Source organism: Phoca vitulina, unplaced genomic scaffold (genome assembly GCF_004348235.1).
Source record: "Phoca vitulina isolate PV1807 unplaced genomic scaffold, GSC_HSeal_1.0 scaffold31, whole genome shotgun sequence".
NCBI classification, from domain to species: domain Eukaryota; kingdom Metazoa; phylum Chordata; class Mammalia; order Carnivora; family Phocidae; genus Phoca; species Phoca vitulina.
The window spans coordinates 8745895-8764357 of NW_022589734.1; the positions used below are offsets into that span (position 1 = coordinate 8745895).

An 18463-nucleotide genomic window follows, 5' to 3' on the forward strand; every position below is an offset into this window, starting at 1 on the left:
TCTTTATCAAGATGCAAAGGAGTGGTCTCTCAATTCAAATACAAAGACAATGAAGAACAGAAAGGGGAGTTCTGCAGTTCTACTCAAAGTATAGGTCTTACTCTAGGGTCCACGGATGGGCTTTGGGATTCCAGAATGCCCCTGAAATTGTACTCAAATTGAATATATATGTCCTCTACACATTTTCCTGGGAGAAAAAAATTCTCCAAGGAGACCATGACCTACTAAAGTTAAGAAACACTATCAAAGTTGAAATAAAATATAAAGTTAAGAATCCCTATCAAAACACCAATAGCATATTTCAGAAATAGAACAAATAATACTGAAATGTGCATGGAACCACAAAAGACCCCGAATAGCCAAAGCAGTCTTGAGAAAGAAAAACAAAGCTGGAGGTATCATAATCCCAGGTTTCAAGATATACTACGAAGTTGTAGTAATCAAAACAGTATGGGGTACTGGTACAAAAATACATACATAGATCAATGGAACAGAATAAAGAGCCCAGAAATAAACCCATGCTTATATGCTCAATTAAGCTATGACAAAAGAGGCAAGAATATGCAATGACAAAAAGACAGTCTTCAATAAATGGTGCTGGGAAAACTGGACAGACACATGCAAAAGAATAAAACTGGACCACTTTCTGACACTGTACACAAAAATAAACTCAAAATGGATTGAAGACCTAAATGTGAGACCTGAAACCATAAAAATCCTAGCAGAAAACATAGGCAGTGATCTCTTTAATACTGGCCTTAGGCAAAAGCAACAAAAGCAAAAATAAGCTATGGGACTACACCAAAGTAAAAAGCTTCTGCACAGCAAAGGAAACTTATCAACAAAACAAAAAGACAGCCTACTGAATGGGAGAAGATATTTGCAAATGCTATATCTGATAAGGGGTTAATATCCAAAATACATAAAGAACTTATAAAATTCAACACCAAAAACCAAATAATCCAATTAAAACATGGGCAGAGGACCTGAATAGCCTTTTTTTTTTTTTTTCAGAAGACATACAGACGGCCAAGAGACATATGAAAAGATGCTCAACATCACTCATCATCAGGGAAATGCAAATCAAAACCACAATGAGATATCACCTCACATCTGTCAGAATGGCTAGAATCAAGAAGAAACACCAAGTGTTGGCAAGGACGTGGAAAAAAGGAAACCTTGTGTACTGTTGGTGGAAATGCAAATTGGTACAACCACTGTGGAAAACAGTACGGAGGTTCCTCAAAAAATTAAAAATAGAAATAACATATAATTCAGTAATTCCACTACTGGGCATTTACCCCAAGAAAATGAAAACACTATTTTTGAAAAGATACAGGCACCCTTATGTTTACTACAGCATTATTTACAATAGTTAAGATACAGAAGCAACAGAAATCTCCATTAATAGATGAATAGATACAGAAGATATGAAATGTGTATACACACACACACACACACACACACACACACACACACACAGGAATATTACTCAGCCATAAAAAAGGGGATGAGATCTTGGCATCTGCAACACATGGATGAACCTAGCAGGTACTATGCTAAGTGAAATAAGTCAGACAGAAAAGGACAGGGGCACATGGGTGGTTCAGTTGGTTTAGCATCTGACTCTTGATTTCGGCTCAGGTCATGATCTCAAGGTCGTGAGACTGAGCCTGGCATAGGGCTCCATGCTCACTGAGGAGACTGCTTGAGGATTCTCTCCTTCTCCCTCTGCCCCTCCCCCCCACCAAATCAATCAATCAATCAAAAAAAGGACAAATACCGTATGATTTCACTTATATGTAGAATCTAAAAAAACCAAAACAAACAAAAGCAGAAATAAACCCATAAATACAGAAAACAGATGGTTGCCAGAGGCGAGTGTGAGGAGGGATGGGCAAAATGAGCGAAGGGGTTCCAAGTACAGGCTTTCACTTATGGAATGAATAAGTCTCAAGGTTTAATAAAGGGCACAGCATAGGGAATATAGTCAATGGTATTTAAAGCACTGTATGGTGACAAATGGTAGCTATGCTTGTGGTGAGCATAGTACAACATATAGACTTGTTGAATTACAATGTGTAATTCAATGTGCCTGAAACTAGTGTAACATGTGTCAATTATACCTCAATAAAAATAAAAATTAAAAAAGAACCACTTATTTAGAGGGTTATTTCTTCTAGCAGGCAAACTGGTAGTCTTATATTGTAGAAAGGGAATTTGTAGCCTCATTCATTTAAACAACAAATAGGCCCAATGATAGTGTTATATAAGACAGGATGTTAGAAACAGTCTCTGCCCTTAAACTTAACCCGCTGGTATGTGCTTGTTTTTATGCTGATATTTTTTTTTAATTTTTAATTGTTATGTTAATCCCCATACATTACATCATTAGTTTTAGATGTAGTGTTCCATGATTCATTGTTTGTGCATAACACCCAGTGCTCCATGCAGAACGTGCCCTCTTTAATACCCATCACCAGGCTAACCCATCCTCCCACCCCCCTCCCCTCTAGAACCCTCAGTTTGTTTTTCAGAGTCCATCATCTCTCATGGTTCGTCTCCCCCTCCGATTTCCCCCCTTCATTCTTCCCCTCCTGCTATCTTCTTCCTTTTTTTTTTTTTCTTAACATATATTGCATTATTTGTTTCAGAGGTACAGATCTGTGATTTAACAGTCTTGCACAATTCACATTTATGCTGATATTTTTTTTTTTTTTTTTTTTAAGATTTTATTTATTTATTTGAGAGAGAGAGAGAGCACAAGAGGGAGGAGCGGGAGAGGGAGAAGCAGACTCCCCGCCGAGCAGGTAGCCCGATATGGGACTCGATCCCTGGACTCTAGGATCATGACCTGAGCTGAAGGCAGTCGCTCAACCAACTGAGCCACCCAGGCGCCCCTTATGCTGATATTTTTGACCACAGTGTACTGTTGACACTTACTACAAAAGGAAGATTATAAATTAACATCCATTTATTTTTTTTTTAAAGATTTTATTTATTTATTTGAGAGAGAGAGAATGAGAGACAGAGAGCATGAGAGGGAGGAGGGTCAGAGGGAGAAGCAGACTCCCTGCTGAGCAGGGAGCCCGATGCGGGACTCGATCCAGGGACTCCAGGATCATGACCTGAGCCGAAGGCAGTCGCTTAACCAACTGAGCCACCCAGGCGCCCAACATCCATTTATTTTTTTTAAAGATTTATTTATTTGAGAGGGAGACAGAGCACGCAGGAGGAGTAGAGGGAGAGGGAGGAGGAGAGAAGCGGACTCCCCGCTGAGTGGGAAGCCCGATGCGGGGCTCAATTCCAGGACCCTGAGATCATGACCTCAGCTGAAGAGTTAGCTGCTTAACCGACTGAGCCCCCAGGCACCCCTCCATTTAATTGTGTATATATATACATTCTGGGGCATAAATTCTCAGAACAAAGCTTAGCACTAATGAAGCTTGGTTTCTGATGTGTAACACCCCATAAAATTACATATACAGTTAATTTTTAAGTTGAAATTAATAACATGTCGCTCGGGTAATGTACTTAAAACAGTACCTGCCACTATCTGCTTAAAAATGCTACCGATGGGGACACCTGGGTGGCTAAAGTTGGTTAAGCGTTCAACTCTTGATTTCGGCTCAGGGTCTTGAAACTAAGCTCCTTGCCGGGCTCTGCACCAAGCGTAGAGCCTGTGTGAGATTCCCTCTCCCCCTCTCTCCCTGCCCCTCCCCCCCACCCAACTTGCACTCACTCACTCCCTCTAAACAAACAAAAATGCTACCAGTTATTAATAATATTAGTACAGTTACTAAATATTTATATTTAAGATATAATTTGATACTATTAGAAAGGAAATGAGAGACCAATACCATAATTTAAAATTTTCTTTCAATCACTAAACTGGTCAGTCCCACAAGATTTAAATAAAACCGTAGTGTGTGTGTGTGTGTGTGTGTGTGTCTATCACATGCTCTATGGGACAGACTTTATCCTGATATTTAATAATCTGACAGTTACCCTAATAATCTACCATCCAAGTACTAACCAGGCCCGACCCCGCTTAGCTTCCGAGATCAGATGAGATCGGGCATGTTCCGGGTGGTACAGCTGTAGACAATTACTCTAATAATCTAACCAAAAATGAGAGATTAGGATGTCAAGCGAAATTCTAGTTTGTCCTGCCTTTTAAGGAATTTTCTCTTCACCAATTCAACCCACATTCAAACTCATGGACACAATCCCTTCCGACTCTGTAATTACTGTACTTATTTGAATCCTTTTTTTTTTTTTGGCCTCTACTTTTAATCATTGTCTCCATTTTTGTTTTTCCTACTGGCCAACATCCATTTTTCTTTCTTAGCTCAAACACCACCCCCTCTATGAAAATTTTCCTCCCAGTTCTATGGGGAGTTGCTTCTGGAGTTGTTTCCTCTTGAGATCTCAAGTGCTTTGTGCTTATTTTATCATAATTCCATCATTAAAATTCACTGTTTCTATGTCTTTTTTCCCCTAGACTGTTAACTTCCTGGAGGTAGACTGTTTCTTATTTATTTTTATATATCTCCTTGACATTAGTTCTGGATTCATTCTCCTGTCTTCCCATCAATCCCCAAATATTATCTGGAGCCGCAAATGTGCCTCTACAGAGACTGCTTGCTATTTCCCATCTGCCTTCTTTCTTGTTACATGAAATGCAGATGTCATTGGTAGAACTTCCAAAGCCACCTTGAAAGCATAAGAATAGGAGCAACACTCCAGGGAGGTAGAAGGCAAAGTTAGAAGAAAAAGCTAACTCCAGCCCTAGGCTCTGGGTTTTGAGAGAAAAATAAATACTTGTTAAAAAGTCACTATTTTTCAGGTATCTGTTACTAGTAACTAAACACATTCCTTACTGATATACCTAGGTAATCAGTAACTATTCAATAAAGCATTCAAAGAATAAAATTTGCTAAAAATGAAATAAGCAACCAGAGGGGAAAAGGTGGTGGGATGGGCATAATGGGTGAAGGGGAGTAGGAGACACAAGCTTTCAGTTAATGAAATGAATAAACAGGTCATGGGGATAAAAGGTACAGCCCAGGGAATATAATTAATGGTCCTGTAATAGCACTGTATGGTGACAGACGGTAGCTACACCTGTGGGGGGCACAGCATAGCGTATAGATTTGCTAATTACTATGTTGTACACCTGAAATGAATGTTAACATTGTGTTTCAACTATGATTCAATAACAAAAGTTTTTCCATCAAAAAAGAGACTTATGCAACTAAAAAAAAAGAAAAAAATGAAATAAGGAACTTGTATAGGACCATAGACCCCAAAGCACTCCAGAAAAGCTCACTAACTGTTCCACATGGTGAGGCCATAACATCTCCTCTGTGGCTAGAAAGATAATGGTCCCGCAGACAATGCCACACCCACAGACGCTACTGAACTGATGCTCACCGAAAGGGCCTACTGGGATCTCTGTGCACTGGAATCAACGATATAAAGGATCTGCATAAAGTCAGGAGAAAGACAGTCAACTGTCCAGAAATACTAACAAACACAAAAAGAGAGCTTAAATATAATAGAACTTCAATAATTTAAGTAATGCTGCCACCATGTGGCACTTACTCCCCTCTTCTAGAAATAAAATTTTGTAAAGAAAAAGATGATTGTTCCCCTGTGCATTAACTTTTTGAAACATAAAAACTATAAACAACTTTAGTTTGAAATACTAGCCAGGTTTTCTTAGGGTGAACTACATTTAAATGCGAGAGAGATGAAAGTTCTAGGAAGTCCTAATAACTCTGCTTCACCATTCCTCTCTGCCCAACCATGCCATCTGGGGACGAGAATCAGAGGATGTTATTGTTTGGACCAAGATACAAAAGAGCTGTAAATAATGCAGATATATATTCAAATCAAAAGCCTCTAAAATGCTTTCAGCTTTTTTCTTCTAATTTGAGGCAAAATGTCAGCACAGAGTACACAGAAAAGGTAGATGAACCTGATACACAGGAAGTTTTCCACGCTACTCTAAACCCTCAGGAAGACCAACTAGGGAGGTTATCATGTAAAGAGCCTGGATCAGGTATGTGGCAAGAAAAGGAGTGGGGGGGCCTGGGTGGCTCAGACGGTTGTGCATCCCACTCTTTGTTTCAGCTCAGGTCATGATTTCAGGGTCCTGAGATCAGCGCCCCCATCAGGCCCCCGCAGAGGGCACTGCGCTTAGCGCAGAGTCTGCTTGTCCCCCTCCCTCTCCTGCTCCCCCCACTCCCTGCTCACTTGCGCACTCTCTCTCAAATAAATTTAAAAAAAAACAAAAACATTGAAAACATAAAGGAGTTATGTTACACTTAGTTGAAGATAAACACTTAAACTTAGCTGACAAGATATTTTTGAGTCCTTCAGAGGCCAGTCTTTAAGGACAATAAGAGAATGCTTCATGGGTGGGTCTGTGCTTATCTTCTTCACCAGGACAGCACTGGTTCCTGACATTATGTCTCACACAAAATAAGTGCTCGAGACACTTACAAAATAAGCTTGTTCCTATCACACCTGGTGTGATCATTTTATTCTCTAGTAAACATTTTTCTAATATAATGCTCATGTCATTTGCTTAGCAAATCGCTATCTTCCCTAAAATGGAACCCAATCTCATTCACATTATTGCAAATTCTGAATTAAAACATTTTTATCACACTGTACTTGCTACCATCTTTCTCTTAATAGTAACAGTTAACATTCATCTAACACCTGCATGTCAGGGATTTTTTAAAATAACATACCATTTAATCCTCACAAAAACTGTACAGTATATATTATTGCTCCCATTATTAAGTAGGCACCTTAAGCCTTAATAAAGCAGGTAATCATAGCTGATAAGGGGGGGAGCAGGATTTGAACCCAGGGATGTCAAGCTCCAAGGCCCATGTTCTTTTTCCACTCAACATCGCCTCCTTTCCAAAAAGACCTTGGAAGGCTTCACGATGTGGAGTGCAAGTAATTCCTCTCCTCTCAGACACAAGCCCGTCTTCTCTTGGCAACTATCTTCTATCCCAGTTAAAAAAGGTATTGGCTTCTACAGGAAGTGAGCTCTTGAACATAAGATATTCAACCGCATAAATGTAACGCTTCTTTCATTTCCCACTCAACACTCAGCTTCATTTGTATAGATGGCCCTTTCATAGAAACCATCGACATTATTTAAAGAACACTGGTGTAAGTACAATGACACATATTCTAGGGATATCTCAGCCTCTATTTAGCAATGTGTAACTTTTCACACTTATGAAAAAGATGACTTATGACATCAATAGACATCAGAAAACTCAAGTTTTAGTCAAGGCTCTGCTGCTTGTTCTTGTGAATCATATTAAGCACCTACAATGCATCAGACATTGGTTTAGGCATTTTTTAAATTTATTTATTTATTTATTTTAGAGAGAGAGTGTGTATGTGTGTGTGGGCGGGGAAACAGAGGCAGAGTGGGGGAGACAGAGAATCCCAAGCAGACTCCCCACTGAGTGCAGAGCCTAACACAGGGCTCAATCTCACAACCCTGAGATCATGACCTGAGTCAAAATCAAGAGTCAGACACTTAACTGACTGAGCCACCCAGGCGCCCCTGGTTTAGGCATTTTTAATACAATGGAGAAGAAGGCATTTTTATACAATGAAGAGTCCTGACTTTTATGGTATGTCTATTCTAATGAAGGAAGACAGGCAATAAACAAACAAGAAAAATATCAGGTAGTTACAAGAGCTTATGGTAGGCAAAATTCTAAGATGGCCCTTAAGACCCCCACCCCTAGTGTACACACACCTTCTCTTAGTTATTCAATCAAACCATAATCTAAGTGTTACTGTATACATAGTCTACAGATTTATTAAGGTCCCAAATCAGCTGACTTTAAGAAAGGGAGATTATCTTCAGTGGCCCTGGCTTAATCAGGTGAGTCCTTTAGAGTCTAGGCTCTTCCTGGCAAGCATGAGAGGGAGGGACTCCACGTGAGCGAGGTTGACTTATGGTTTTCTTTTTGTTTTTCTGGTTTAAGTAATCTGTACACCCAACGTGGGGCTAGAACTTAAAACCCCCAGATCAAGAGTTGCATGCCCTACCAACTGAGCCAACCAGGTGCCCCCAATTTCTGGCTTTGAAGATGGAAGGGGCCACCCGCCAAGGAATGTGAGTGGCCTCTAGGAATTCAGAGGGGCCCCTGGCTGACAGCAAATAAAAGAAAGGGGAACTTCACTGTACCATGGAAAAGAACTGGACTCTGAGCTTCAAATAAGAACAATGTCTGACCAACACCTTGATTTTAGCCTTGAGAGACTCTTAAGCATAGAATCCAGCCATGCCACGCCCAGACTTTATTCTCACTAAGGAATTGGTAATAATCTTCATATAGCATGATAAGGGAATCATCTCTGGATAATATTCTGTGTGTCCCAGATTATCCGTATCCCACCAAACAGTAATGATGACAAAGAGAGCTAACAGTTACTTATTCCTAGATACCAGATCACATTCTAAGATATACACATACAGACACATGCATTGTGTGCACATGCCTATCTTCAATCTTTACAATCACGCTGTCAATTAGGTATTATGCAGATTTTAAGTAAGAGTCTGTTGAATCCAGAAATGGTATCTGATGCTGCAGCTCCGTCCCTCATCTTGAGGGCTCTGTGCCACAGGCTTTCTGTAGTTTTAAAAAGGATTTATGAAAAGGTTCTTTCCTTTTGGCAGGTTTAGACTTCCTGTTTGGTTGGAGTCTTATTTGAAAACAGCACCCCAACTTACACAGAATCATGAAATTTTTGTGTGCAACACCACATACCATCTACCTGACAGTAGCTCGGGCGCTACTGTTTAGGCACGATGAAGCGATGACACACGTGTGAGACACCAGGAATATGAAGCAGGACGGCAGGCTGCTGCCTCAGTGTTGCTGCAGCATGGCACGAAACACTGGGTGGCAGATGGTAAAGCCAGCAAGGTAGGGGCCTACAGAAGGATGCTTGGATTTCATCCTGGACACAGCAAATATTATTTCAGGGTTTTAAAAAGTAAAATAACATCAGAGCACTCTGGCAGCACAGTAAAGACTGGATTTGACTGGGGTGATGAAGCAGGCACACAAATTAGAAGGGATGGAGATTTATGAGTAATATCCAAAAGAAATGGTCACTGAAAGTGGGCATTAACCGGGTAAGAACAGTCAAGGATGAGTCTCCTATTTTAACCTGAGTACTCTGGGTGGGTGCTAATGCTCCAACTGAGAAAAAAATATAGAAAATGGATCTGGACGACCTACACCCATCAGTCTTTAAAATCTTTTTTTCACTATACTCATTTTACTGATGAAGAAAACTGAGATCAACAGATATTAAGTACTCCAGAGTAGGCACCAGCACTTGAGCCCAAGACTCCTGCTGCCTAGTCTTAAGCTCCTTCCATGAATGGTAATGCCTCTTAATGAGTTTTACTTTGCCTATTTTATGAACACATGAATGGAAATCAGAGATTTTAAAACCAGAGAAGTCCCCTTCTGTATATTAACATACTAACAACTAGGGCAGTATTTTTACAAAATAAGTTTTAAATACTCACTTCAAATTCTTTCACAAAATAACGGGTTTCACCTTGAATAACTGGTCTGTGATCTAAAAGCCTTGAATGAATTTCTCCAAGGTCTATAAAGACAAAATGAAATTCAGAGTTAATCCACGCTGGGTGGTACAATCTCTAGTATCTCTAGTTTGTTTTACTCTTCCCAATTCTCATGAATAGATGTAGGTTAAAATCTAGTTTAAACTTGGACCGAGAGGAAATCTCATCCACTGCCAGTAAAACAATATAAGTACTTCTGAGAGCAATTTGGCAATATCTGATAAAGCTCAAGACATGTATACCCAGCAATTTCATGCCTATGTGTCCCAGAAAAACTCTTACACAAATGAAAGACATTTATAAATGTTTACTACAGCATGAGTGTAATGTCAAAAGAAGAAAAAAAGGAAACAATCTAAATACACTTAGACAATGGAATACTATAAATCAGCAGGTAAAAATGAATACACTAGGGTTACATTTACTAACATGGATAAATCCCACAAATATAATTATGCTCAACAAAAAAGCAAGTTTCAGAAGGATAAAGCCATTTTATTTATTTATTTTTTTAAAGATTTTATTTATTATTTGACAGAGAGAACACAAGTAGAGGGAGAAGCAGACTCCCGCGGAGCAGGGAGCCCGATGTGGGACTTGATCCCAGGACCCTGGGGTCATGACCTGAGCTGAAGGCAGACGCTCAACCGACCGAGCCACCCAGGCGTCCCAGGATAAAGCCATTTTATATAAACTTAAAAAATATGCAAAAGACACTTCCTGTTGGGACACATACCAAAAGCAATAAAACTAGAAAGAAATGCATGAGAACAATAAATAGCAAAACCAAGACAGTGGTTACCTTTAAAGGGGAGGGAGAGCAATGCAATTACAGCAAGGTACCCAGTGGGCTTTGAACGTTTATTTATTAAGATGCGTGGTGAGAGTGCATTACAGGTCTCTGTACTTTTTTTTTTTTTTAAGACTTTATTTATTTATTCGACAGAGAGACACAGCTAGAAAGGGAACACAATCAGGGGGAGTGGGAGAGGGAGAAGCAGGCTTCCCACTGAGCAGGGAGCCAGATGCGGGGCTCGATCCCAGGACCCTGGGATCATGACCTGAGCCGAAGGCAGACGCTTAATGACTGAGCCACCCAGGCGCCCCACAGGTCTCTGTACTTTTTGGTAAGTCTGAAAAAGTTAAAGATAAGGGGAAAAGTGGTGAATTTTAAACTGTTTTTGTTAAGTCATTCTATTCATCCTACTTTGTAACAACTATATAGCTTAAGAGGTAAACCTCAAAACTCCTGGAGGAAATTAAATCTCCAAATAAGAACATGTACCATTCATGTTCATTTACTAGCATAACCTGTTCCTCTAATTTTTTTATTTTTGCAGACATGCAATGGGGCAATATTTCCATTCTCTAAGGAGTTTTAATAGGATACATATTGGGACATATGCTAAGTAAAAAAATATAAAAAGAAGTATTACTTCTGCTTAAGTTCTTCAATGACTCATTACCCAGAACACTTCTGTAATTCTGTAAGAAAATAATAGGAGTTCATTAAAAAAAAAAAAAAAGTTCTATTCTGAGTTAAGTTTGGGAATCAGATAAAATCAAGTTAGACAGGTTCCTTCACCTCAGATCTGCTGGGAGTCTATAGTTTACTTATATGAACTATTAATGCCCAAGTGAGGGCTACAATATGCAGAAATGTGTGGACCTTATTTGATAAGAGAACCTATGTGGCAAAGAGTATCTGTTCACATTTCAGTAAACACCAGTGTCTCTGAAACACAACTAGCCAACAGGCTGAAGTTCAAGCCTCCTAGTGCCCCGCTTGCCCGCCCCCCCCCCCCCGCCCCACAGTCCTCCATGTCTGACTCCAGCCACCCTTCCCCCCATATTGGCAATTCTGAACTACTTGCAGTTTTCCAAAAACATCATGCTCCTCACGTGTCCTTGCCATAGTTCATGCTCTGGAACCCCTCCCCAATCCCTGCTCTTCCTTCAAAACTGCTCAGACATCACACTTCCTTGAAATTTTCATTCATTCTATTCAGCTTTCTCCTAGGTTTCAAGGAGTGCCCCCACTTTATGCTCCCAAAGCACCAGGGGCAATTACTTCTATCATACTACTTACTATGTTGTCCTTAAATTGTATCTCTCTTCCAGGGAGTATCTCAGACACCAAATTATTTATATCATCCACAGAAGACATACGAGTTAACATGTATTTTTCTATGTGATGGAGAAGCCATTAAGCCTTGTTGACTTGGGGAGCCTGATATAAGGAGAACTTATTTGACCTTTGGAGAGAGAATTCAATTCTGTTTAGAAGTGGATAATGATCGGGCGCCTGGGTGGCTCAGTTGGTTAAGCGACTGCCTTCGGCTCAGGTCATGATCCTGGAGTCCCAGGATCGAGTCCCGCATCGGGCTCCCTGCTCGGCAGGGAGTCTGCTTCTCCCTCTGACCCTCCTCCCTCTCATGCTCTCTGTCTCTCAAATAAATAAATAAAAAAAAAAATCTTAAAAAAAAAAAAAAAAAAAGAAGTGGATAATGATCACCTCTAAAACCCTGACTGTGCCCCCAATTTTTTTTTTTTTTTTAAGATTTTATTTATTTATTTGACAGAGAGAGAGACAGCGAGAGAGGGAACACAAGCAGGGGGAGCGGGAGAAGCAGGCTTCCCACCAAGCAGGGAGCCCGATGTGGGGCTCGATCCCAGGACCCTGGGATCATGACCTGAGCCGAAGGCAGACGCTTAACGACTGAGCCACCCAGGCGCCCCATGTGCCCCAAAATTTAAGAGAGTAAAGATCTAGGGAGAAAATACACATGACCACAGAAATTAAGCCACTAACTAGTTTTGTTATAACATTATAACAACAAAGCAAGCACATTACAACACAGGAGTCACAAGGACTAAAATTCTCCAAGTCTGATAGTGTAAATATAAGTTACAGATTTTCACATAAGTTCCACCCTAACCTTGTTACACGCAAAGCATTCTTTCGTTGTTTGATATAATCTTTTGTCCTCCAAAAATTCATACTCTAATGTGGGAGATGGACAAAAATCCCTTCACACAAAAGATAGAGATGAGCACTTTAATGGAAGATCAATATGCTGCTCTGTGGCTATGGAACAAGGAGAAACGGTCAATTGAAGTTTCTCCTCTGGCCCTGAATTTCCAGGCCTTTAATGTAATATCATATGGAACAATTTACTGCAATTTTTCTGATAACGTCCCTTGCATCACCAAACGGATGTTACTCTTCTCACTACTTCTCAGATCCATTACCTCGTTTTCATCCCTGCTTGTCTCACGAGGGCTATTCGAACAGTCACCCCTCTCTGTAACCCATTCTACAGAGCTCTTGTCATTTGCAGTAGTCATGTTTATAAAGTTGCCTCGAACACTGAACTAGCAAGTACGGAACTACTGTTCCTAGAGGCTTAGCTTCCTGCAGGCCTCTGATCACATTTCTATCAAACGAAAATGCCATTTGTATTACACAGGTTTACCAACATCCTTGTAAAACATGCCACTCTTGACATTCCAAAATCTGCTCTTCCAGTGTAACAATTTCTCTTGTATTAACACTTACCAGTTATTTTTACCTGCATAACCTACTTCACCTGCAAGTCAAACATTTTTCACACTGTCCCAACCATGAAAGTGTGGCCAGCCCTAGACCAGAAGTGTTTAACATTTTCCTGACCTTATCCAATCGACCATGAATTCCTTTGGCTTTCAGCTTCACAACAATGCTGTCCACTACGCTCTCTCAATCATCTCAGGAATCCACAAATTTAGCTGCTTTCCCATCACTTCATCACACACTATCAATGTTACTTTGGCACCTTCCAGACTGGCCTAACACACAAATTGGTGAATGCCCTTCCTTTTTTTGGATTGTTGACATTTAACATTTACCTCGCACCAAACAGCACTCTAACTCATACCTGAAAGAAACTTCTCTAATACAGTATTTTCTCTGTAAGACACACCACAGCTTTCTTGTGCTGAGGGAGAACTCAGCACTACACCTTGGGGATCCTTTTAAAAAGCAAAATCACCATCAAAAAGCACAAAAATGTGAAAAATACGGCACTAAATAAAAAGCAAAAAAGACACTTATAGTATAAGAGCTAAAACAAAAAGCAGAGCATTGCCTTGTTCAGTCTCAACTACAAATGTGCATGTAGGGAGACTCAAATTTTTCTCTATTCTGTGCATGTGGGAATGACTATGAAAACACCATCAGTATTGATTTTGGAGTTACAAATTCATTTTAGCAATTAGACAAATTCACTAACACCCAATGCACAAGATGAGGATCCACAGTTATCTGCCTGAGTGCTTTATTTAAAATGTAAATCTAACCACATGATTCTTATACTTACTGCTGGATAGTTTCCTGCCATTCAAGAAAAAGTCCAATTCCCTAAAAAGGCGAGAAGTCTTCTCTGGTCTGATTTCTACCAAACTCCACCTCTCAGAGTCACACTGTAGCAATACATGCAGCTTCCCAAACATGCCATGCTTCCACACCTTTGCTCATGCTGTTCCAAACCAAGTCCAAAATAGCCTTGCCCTCTTTTCTTAACTGCTAACACTTGACTCTTCAAGACTCAGATCAGACACTACAGTGTCCAGGAAACCCTCCCTGTTTCCCAGTCCTTACCTCCTAACACCCAAACCATGGGCCAGAAACCCTTAAAGACCCAGGGCACAAGTACTGAAGTCATTTATTTATGTTTCCCTTTCACTAGACTCTGGCAATAAAATTCAACAATGATCTGTTCACAACGATGGTCTTTAAATAAGAATGAACTAAAAATAGATTTTCAGAATGAAAAGAGTGAATGGTTCCATAAGAAAAGCCAAGGAAATTCTGGACATATTTTTAATTAAAACCTCAATTTTCAATTAACTTGAAAAACTTTCCTTGAATTACCTTTAAAAAAAATAATATATGAAAATTAAAAAAAAAAAAAAAACAACCTATGCATCAAGGGATACAATCAACAGAGTGAAAAGGCAACCCATGGAATGGAAGAAAATATAGGCAAATCATCCATGAGCAAGGGGGTTAATATCCAGACTATATAGAGAACTACAACTCAACAACAAAAAACAACCTGATTGAAAAATGGGCAAAGGACTTGAATAGACATTTTTCCAAAGAAGATATACAAATGGTCAATAAGCACATAAAAAGATGCTCAATATCACTGATCATTAGGAAAATGCAAATTAAAACTACAAGACAGGACTTCATACCCATTGGGAGGGCCACTGCCAAAGACACAAAATAACAAGTGTTGGTGAGGATGTGCAGAATTGGAGCCCTTGTGCACTGCGAGTGAGACTGTAAAAATAGTGCAGCCACTACAGAAGACTGTATGGTGATTACTCAAAAAAATTAAAAGTAGAATTATCATTTGATCCAGCGATTCCAGTTCTGGGTACACATACACTCAAAAGAACTGAAAGCAAGGACTCAAACAGATATTTGCATACCTATGGTCACAGCAGCATTATTCACAATAACCAAAAGGTGGAAGCAACCCAAGGGTCCATCCAGAGATGAATGGATACATAAAATGTGGTCTATACATACAGTGGAATATTATTTAGCTTTTAAAAGGAAGGAAATTCTGACACATGCTACAACCTGGATAAACCTTGGGGCCATTATACACAGTGAAATAAGCCAGGCAAATACTTCATGATTTCATGTGTGTGAATTACCTAGAGTAGTCACATACAGATACAGAAAGTAGAACGGTGGTTGCCGGGGACTAGAGGGAGGGGGAGATGGGGAGTTAGTGGTTCAGTTTGGGAGGATGAAAAGTTCTGGAGATGGATGGTGGTGATGGCTGCACAACAATGTGGAGGTACTAATGCCACTGAACTGTACACTTAGAAATGGTGAAGATAAATTTTATGTTACATGTATTTCAGTGCAATTAAAAACATTTTTAAGTAGCAGTTCACTTAAGATAGCACATATAAACATTTATAATCTAGCCCTAACACTCACGCACCACTCCCACACTCCTAATCAGATTTAAGAGACAACCTGAAGTCTAGAAAAATAGCCACAGCCAGCTGTGTTGGAGCTGTCTACAGTCCTGACAGGTAAGGTTAAAATGAAATAGGCAGCAACCAAAGGACGTCATTCTCTTGGTAGTGAAAGGACTCTGGCATCCTACGAGGGCTTCAACGCTGCAAGATGTTGGGACAGACAGGATCAGCATTGGATTAAGAAAAGATAAGGATAAAAAATTAAAAAAAAAAAAAAAAGGATGAGGATGAGAAATTCCGTATCTAACTGGCAAAGATCCTGCTACAGGAAAATAGGGTTGTTGTGAGCTTTGGGAATCAAGTATTCAGGTTCTGTGAGAATCCAGGATGTAACCTTCTCAAAGCGCAAAGCAGACAAGACAAATGGACATCTCTACACGTGTATGGCGCTTTAATGTTTTAAGATGCTTTCATATGTTATCTCATTTATTCCTTGCATGACCCAGGAGCAGACAGGAGCAGAGTAGGTAAAGCAGACCACCCAAAGTCACCCAACTTCTAAGCGACCTGCCGGGGGGCGCAGGCCCTTCCCGACACCCAAGCTCCATGCCTCCCTAAGCGTTACAGGACCGTCGTGAAGCAGCGTCCAAAGCAGCTCCGCGCTCAAAGGTCCCCCGCTAGGGAAAGGGTAGAAGGGGCGGGGCCCAAGACGCACATCCGCGGCTTTTTTGAAAAAGTAAGAGGGACTGGGTTGGTTGGTTGTTACTGGGAGGCATCTGGCGTAGGAAACCAGGAGGGCTCTGGCCACTACTCCCCCAACCTCCCACGAATGCGAGGCCGCCCGGAAGCTGGGGGGCGCCCTGGGGAGCGGCCCTGGGTCAGAGGGCGCCGCTTGGGAAGTGGAGTAGCGCCGGGCTCCACCACAGCGATAGCCCTACCACTCCGTACCCTTGATAATGAGATGCGCTGGCGAGCCCGTGGTCCCCAGCGAATCCTTCTTCTTGTCGCCGCCGCCCGGGGTGGCCTCACAACCCACAGGGGCCTCCGTCCCTCCGCCACTCATCGCGACCTGCTCCGCCCACCCGCCTCCGCGTTGCGCCTGCGCAGACCTGCGCTGCCCGCCTTCCGGGCGCGGGTTTGGGGCGTCATCAAAGGGCGTAGGAAAAGCCGAGTCTACCCAGCGGGCAATTGCGTTAGTGTAGCCAGAGATGGGAACATCAAGAAGCAGATGCCGCCATGCTGGATTAGGGCAGATGCGGCCGGAATTGCAACGTTGGTGTGAAATTCTGTTATTTCTCCTTAAATTCGCTGGAATTTATTCTGATTTAGAGAGGATGGGAGAGAGGAGATACAGTCGCAGAATAATATTAATAGTATTAGAAGTATATTATCTCTGTTATTACCTGCCACCAATATTTTATAAAGCATTTTGACGGGCATTGCCACGTTTAGTCATCATAGCAACTCAGGGAAACGGTTTTACCATTTCTTTTTAACAAATGATGAAATAGGGTTAAAGTAACTTGCCCAAATCACTTAGGCTCATTCGTGCCCATGTGAAGAAAAAACAAATTTGTTCTTGGTATTTGTATGTACAAAATTTCAACCGGTTGTTATATGGTCTAAGATAAAATACATGTAATTATGGAAGGGACTGGTTTGCTAGGCAGCTTTGAGTTGTGGTCATGAAATGTCAACTTTGGAACTGCATGTATCTAATTGCTGCGGTTTGTTAAACTCCATAAAGTTCATCTTGTAATCTCAACAAGTCTTCATGTTTGTTCAAAGTACGGACAATGTGCAGCTTTGCAATGGCTTCTTCACCTCCTCTGTTCATCCAGTGGTTCTGAATCATCTAGTCTCCCCTTGTCCCTCTCTTTCTGTACAGCCCTTACCTTCCAGAATCTTGCAGTCTAGTGCTGAAGAAGGAATATAAGCCAACGTTTAGAATATGAAGCCTATAAATGATAGCATTGAGGAAGGTACAGTACACATGTGGGACACCTGGGGGTGGGAGGTGGCCAGGAAAGACTTCCCAGAGGAGGCACCTATTTGTCCTCAGAACCGAAATGAAGAGATGTTGGTCAGGTTGGGTGAGAAGAAGATGGAAATTGGGGTTTTCTAGCGAAGGAAATAACAAGCCCAAAGGCAAAGAGGCATAAAATAGATGAATTAATGCATGAAATGTACTGTTGATTAATTGCAAGTTGTTGAGTCTGGTTTGTAAGCTTTCTAGTCTCAATTCCATTCCCTCAGCTTTAGCATCAACCTCTAGAAAATGTAATTATTTTTAAAGCCCTTCATTATTCTCCCCACTTCTAAGTACTTTTCTTTTTCAAGTTTTCTTCTGCACCTGCAAGCCTAAATTTCCTTTCAGCTTGTCTTCTCAGTGTCTTTGAAATACTGAAAAATCTGAAAAGGCTCCCTATAGTACAGTGAGGTTAATGCTTCTTCCACATTGATGTGGCTGTTAAGTATGCAGATTCCAGGTTCCACATTCAAAAATTCTGTTTTAGTAGTTGTGGAGTAGCAGCTACCTCCCCTTACCCAACTGCTAATTGACTATAAGTGATAGAAGAATTTTGGTGCAGTAGTAGTTAAGACTTCAGAACCAGACAGAACTGGGTTGAAATTCTGGCTCTGCCTCTTGCCTTCAGTTCCTTTGCTGTAAAATGGCAATAAAATGGCAATAAAATATCCATTTATAAGGTTGTGATGATTAAAGAAGATAATACCCATAAAGCACTTAGTACAATTCTTGGCGCATAGCAAATGCTCAATAAATGTTATTACGACTACTATAACCTCCTCTATCTCCTTTTA

At 40.7% G+C, this 18463-nt stretch overlaps 1 protein-coding gene across 2 annotated transcripts in view; it reads right to left on the minus strand.

The window, feature by feature from the left end:
* Positions 1-16732, minus strand: part of BLOC1S5 (biogenesis of lysosomal organelles complex 1 subunit 5) — a 43863-nt gene extending 27131 nt beyond the window's left edge. For both annotated transcript variants that reach the window (XR_004301844.1, XM_032424745.1), the window contains exons 1-2: positions 16589-16732; positions 9596-9678 (exon numbers count right to left, since the gene is read on the minus strand). Coding sequence is in view for 1 of the 2 variants with exons in the window: in XM_032424745.1 (XP_032280636.1) it covers positions 9596-9678; positions 16589-16703 (198 nt within the window). In the remaining variant the exon portion in view is untranslated. The remainder of the gene's footprint in view (positions 1-9595; positions 9679-16588) is intronic.
* Positions 16733-18463: the final 1731 nt, after the last annotated feature.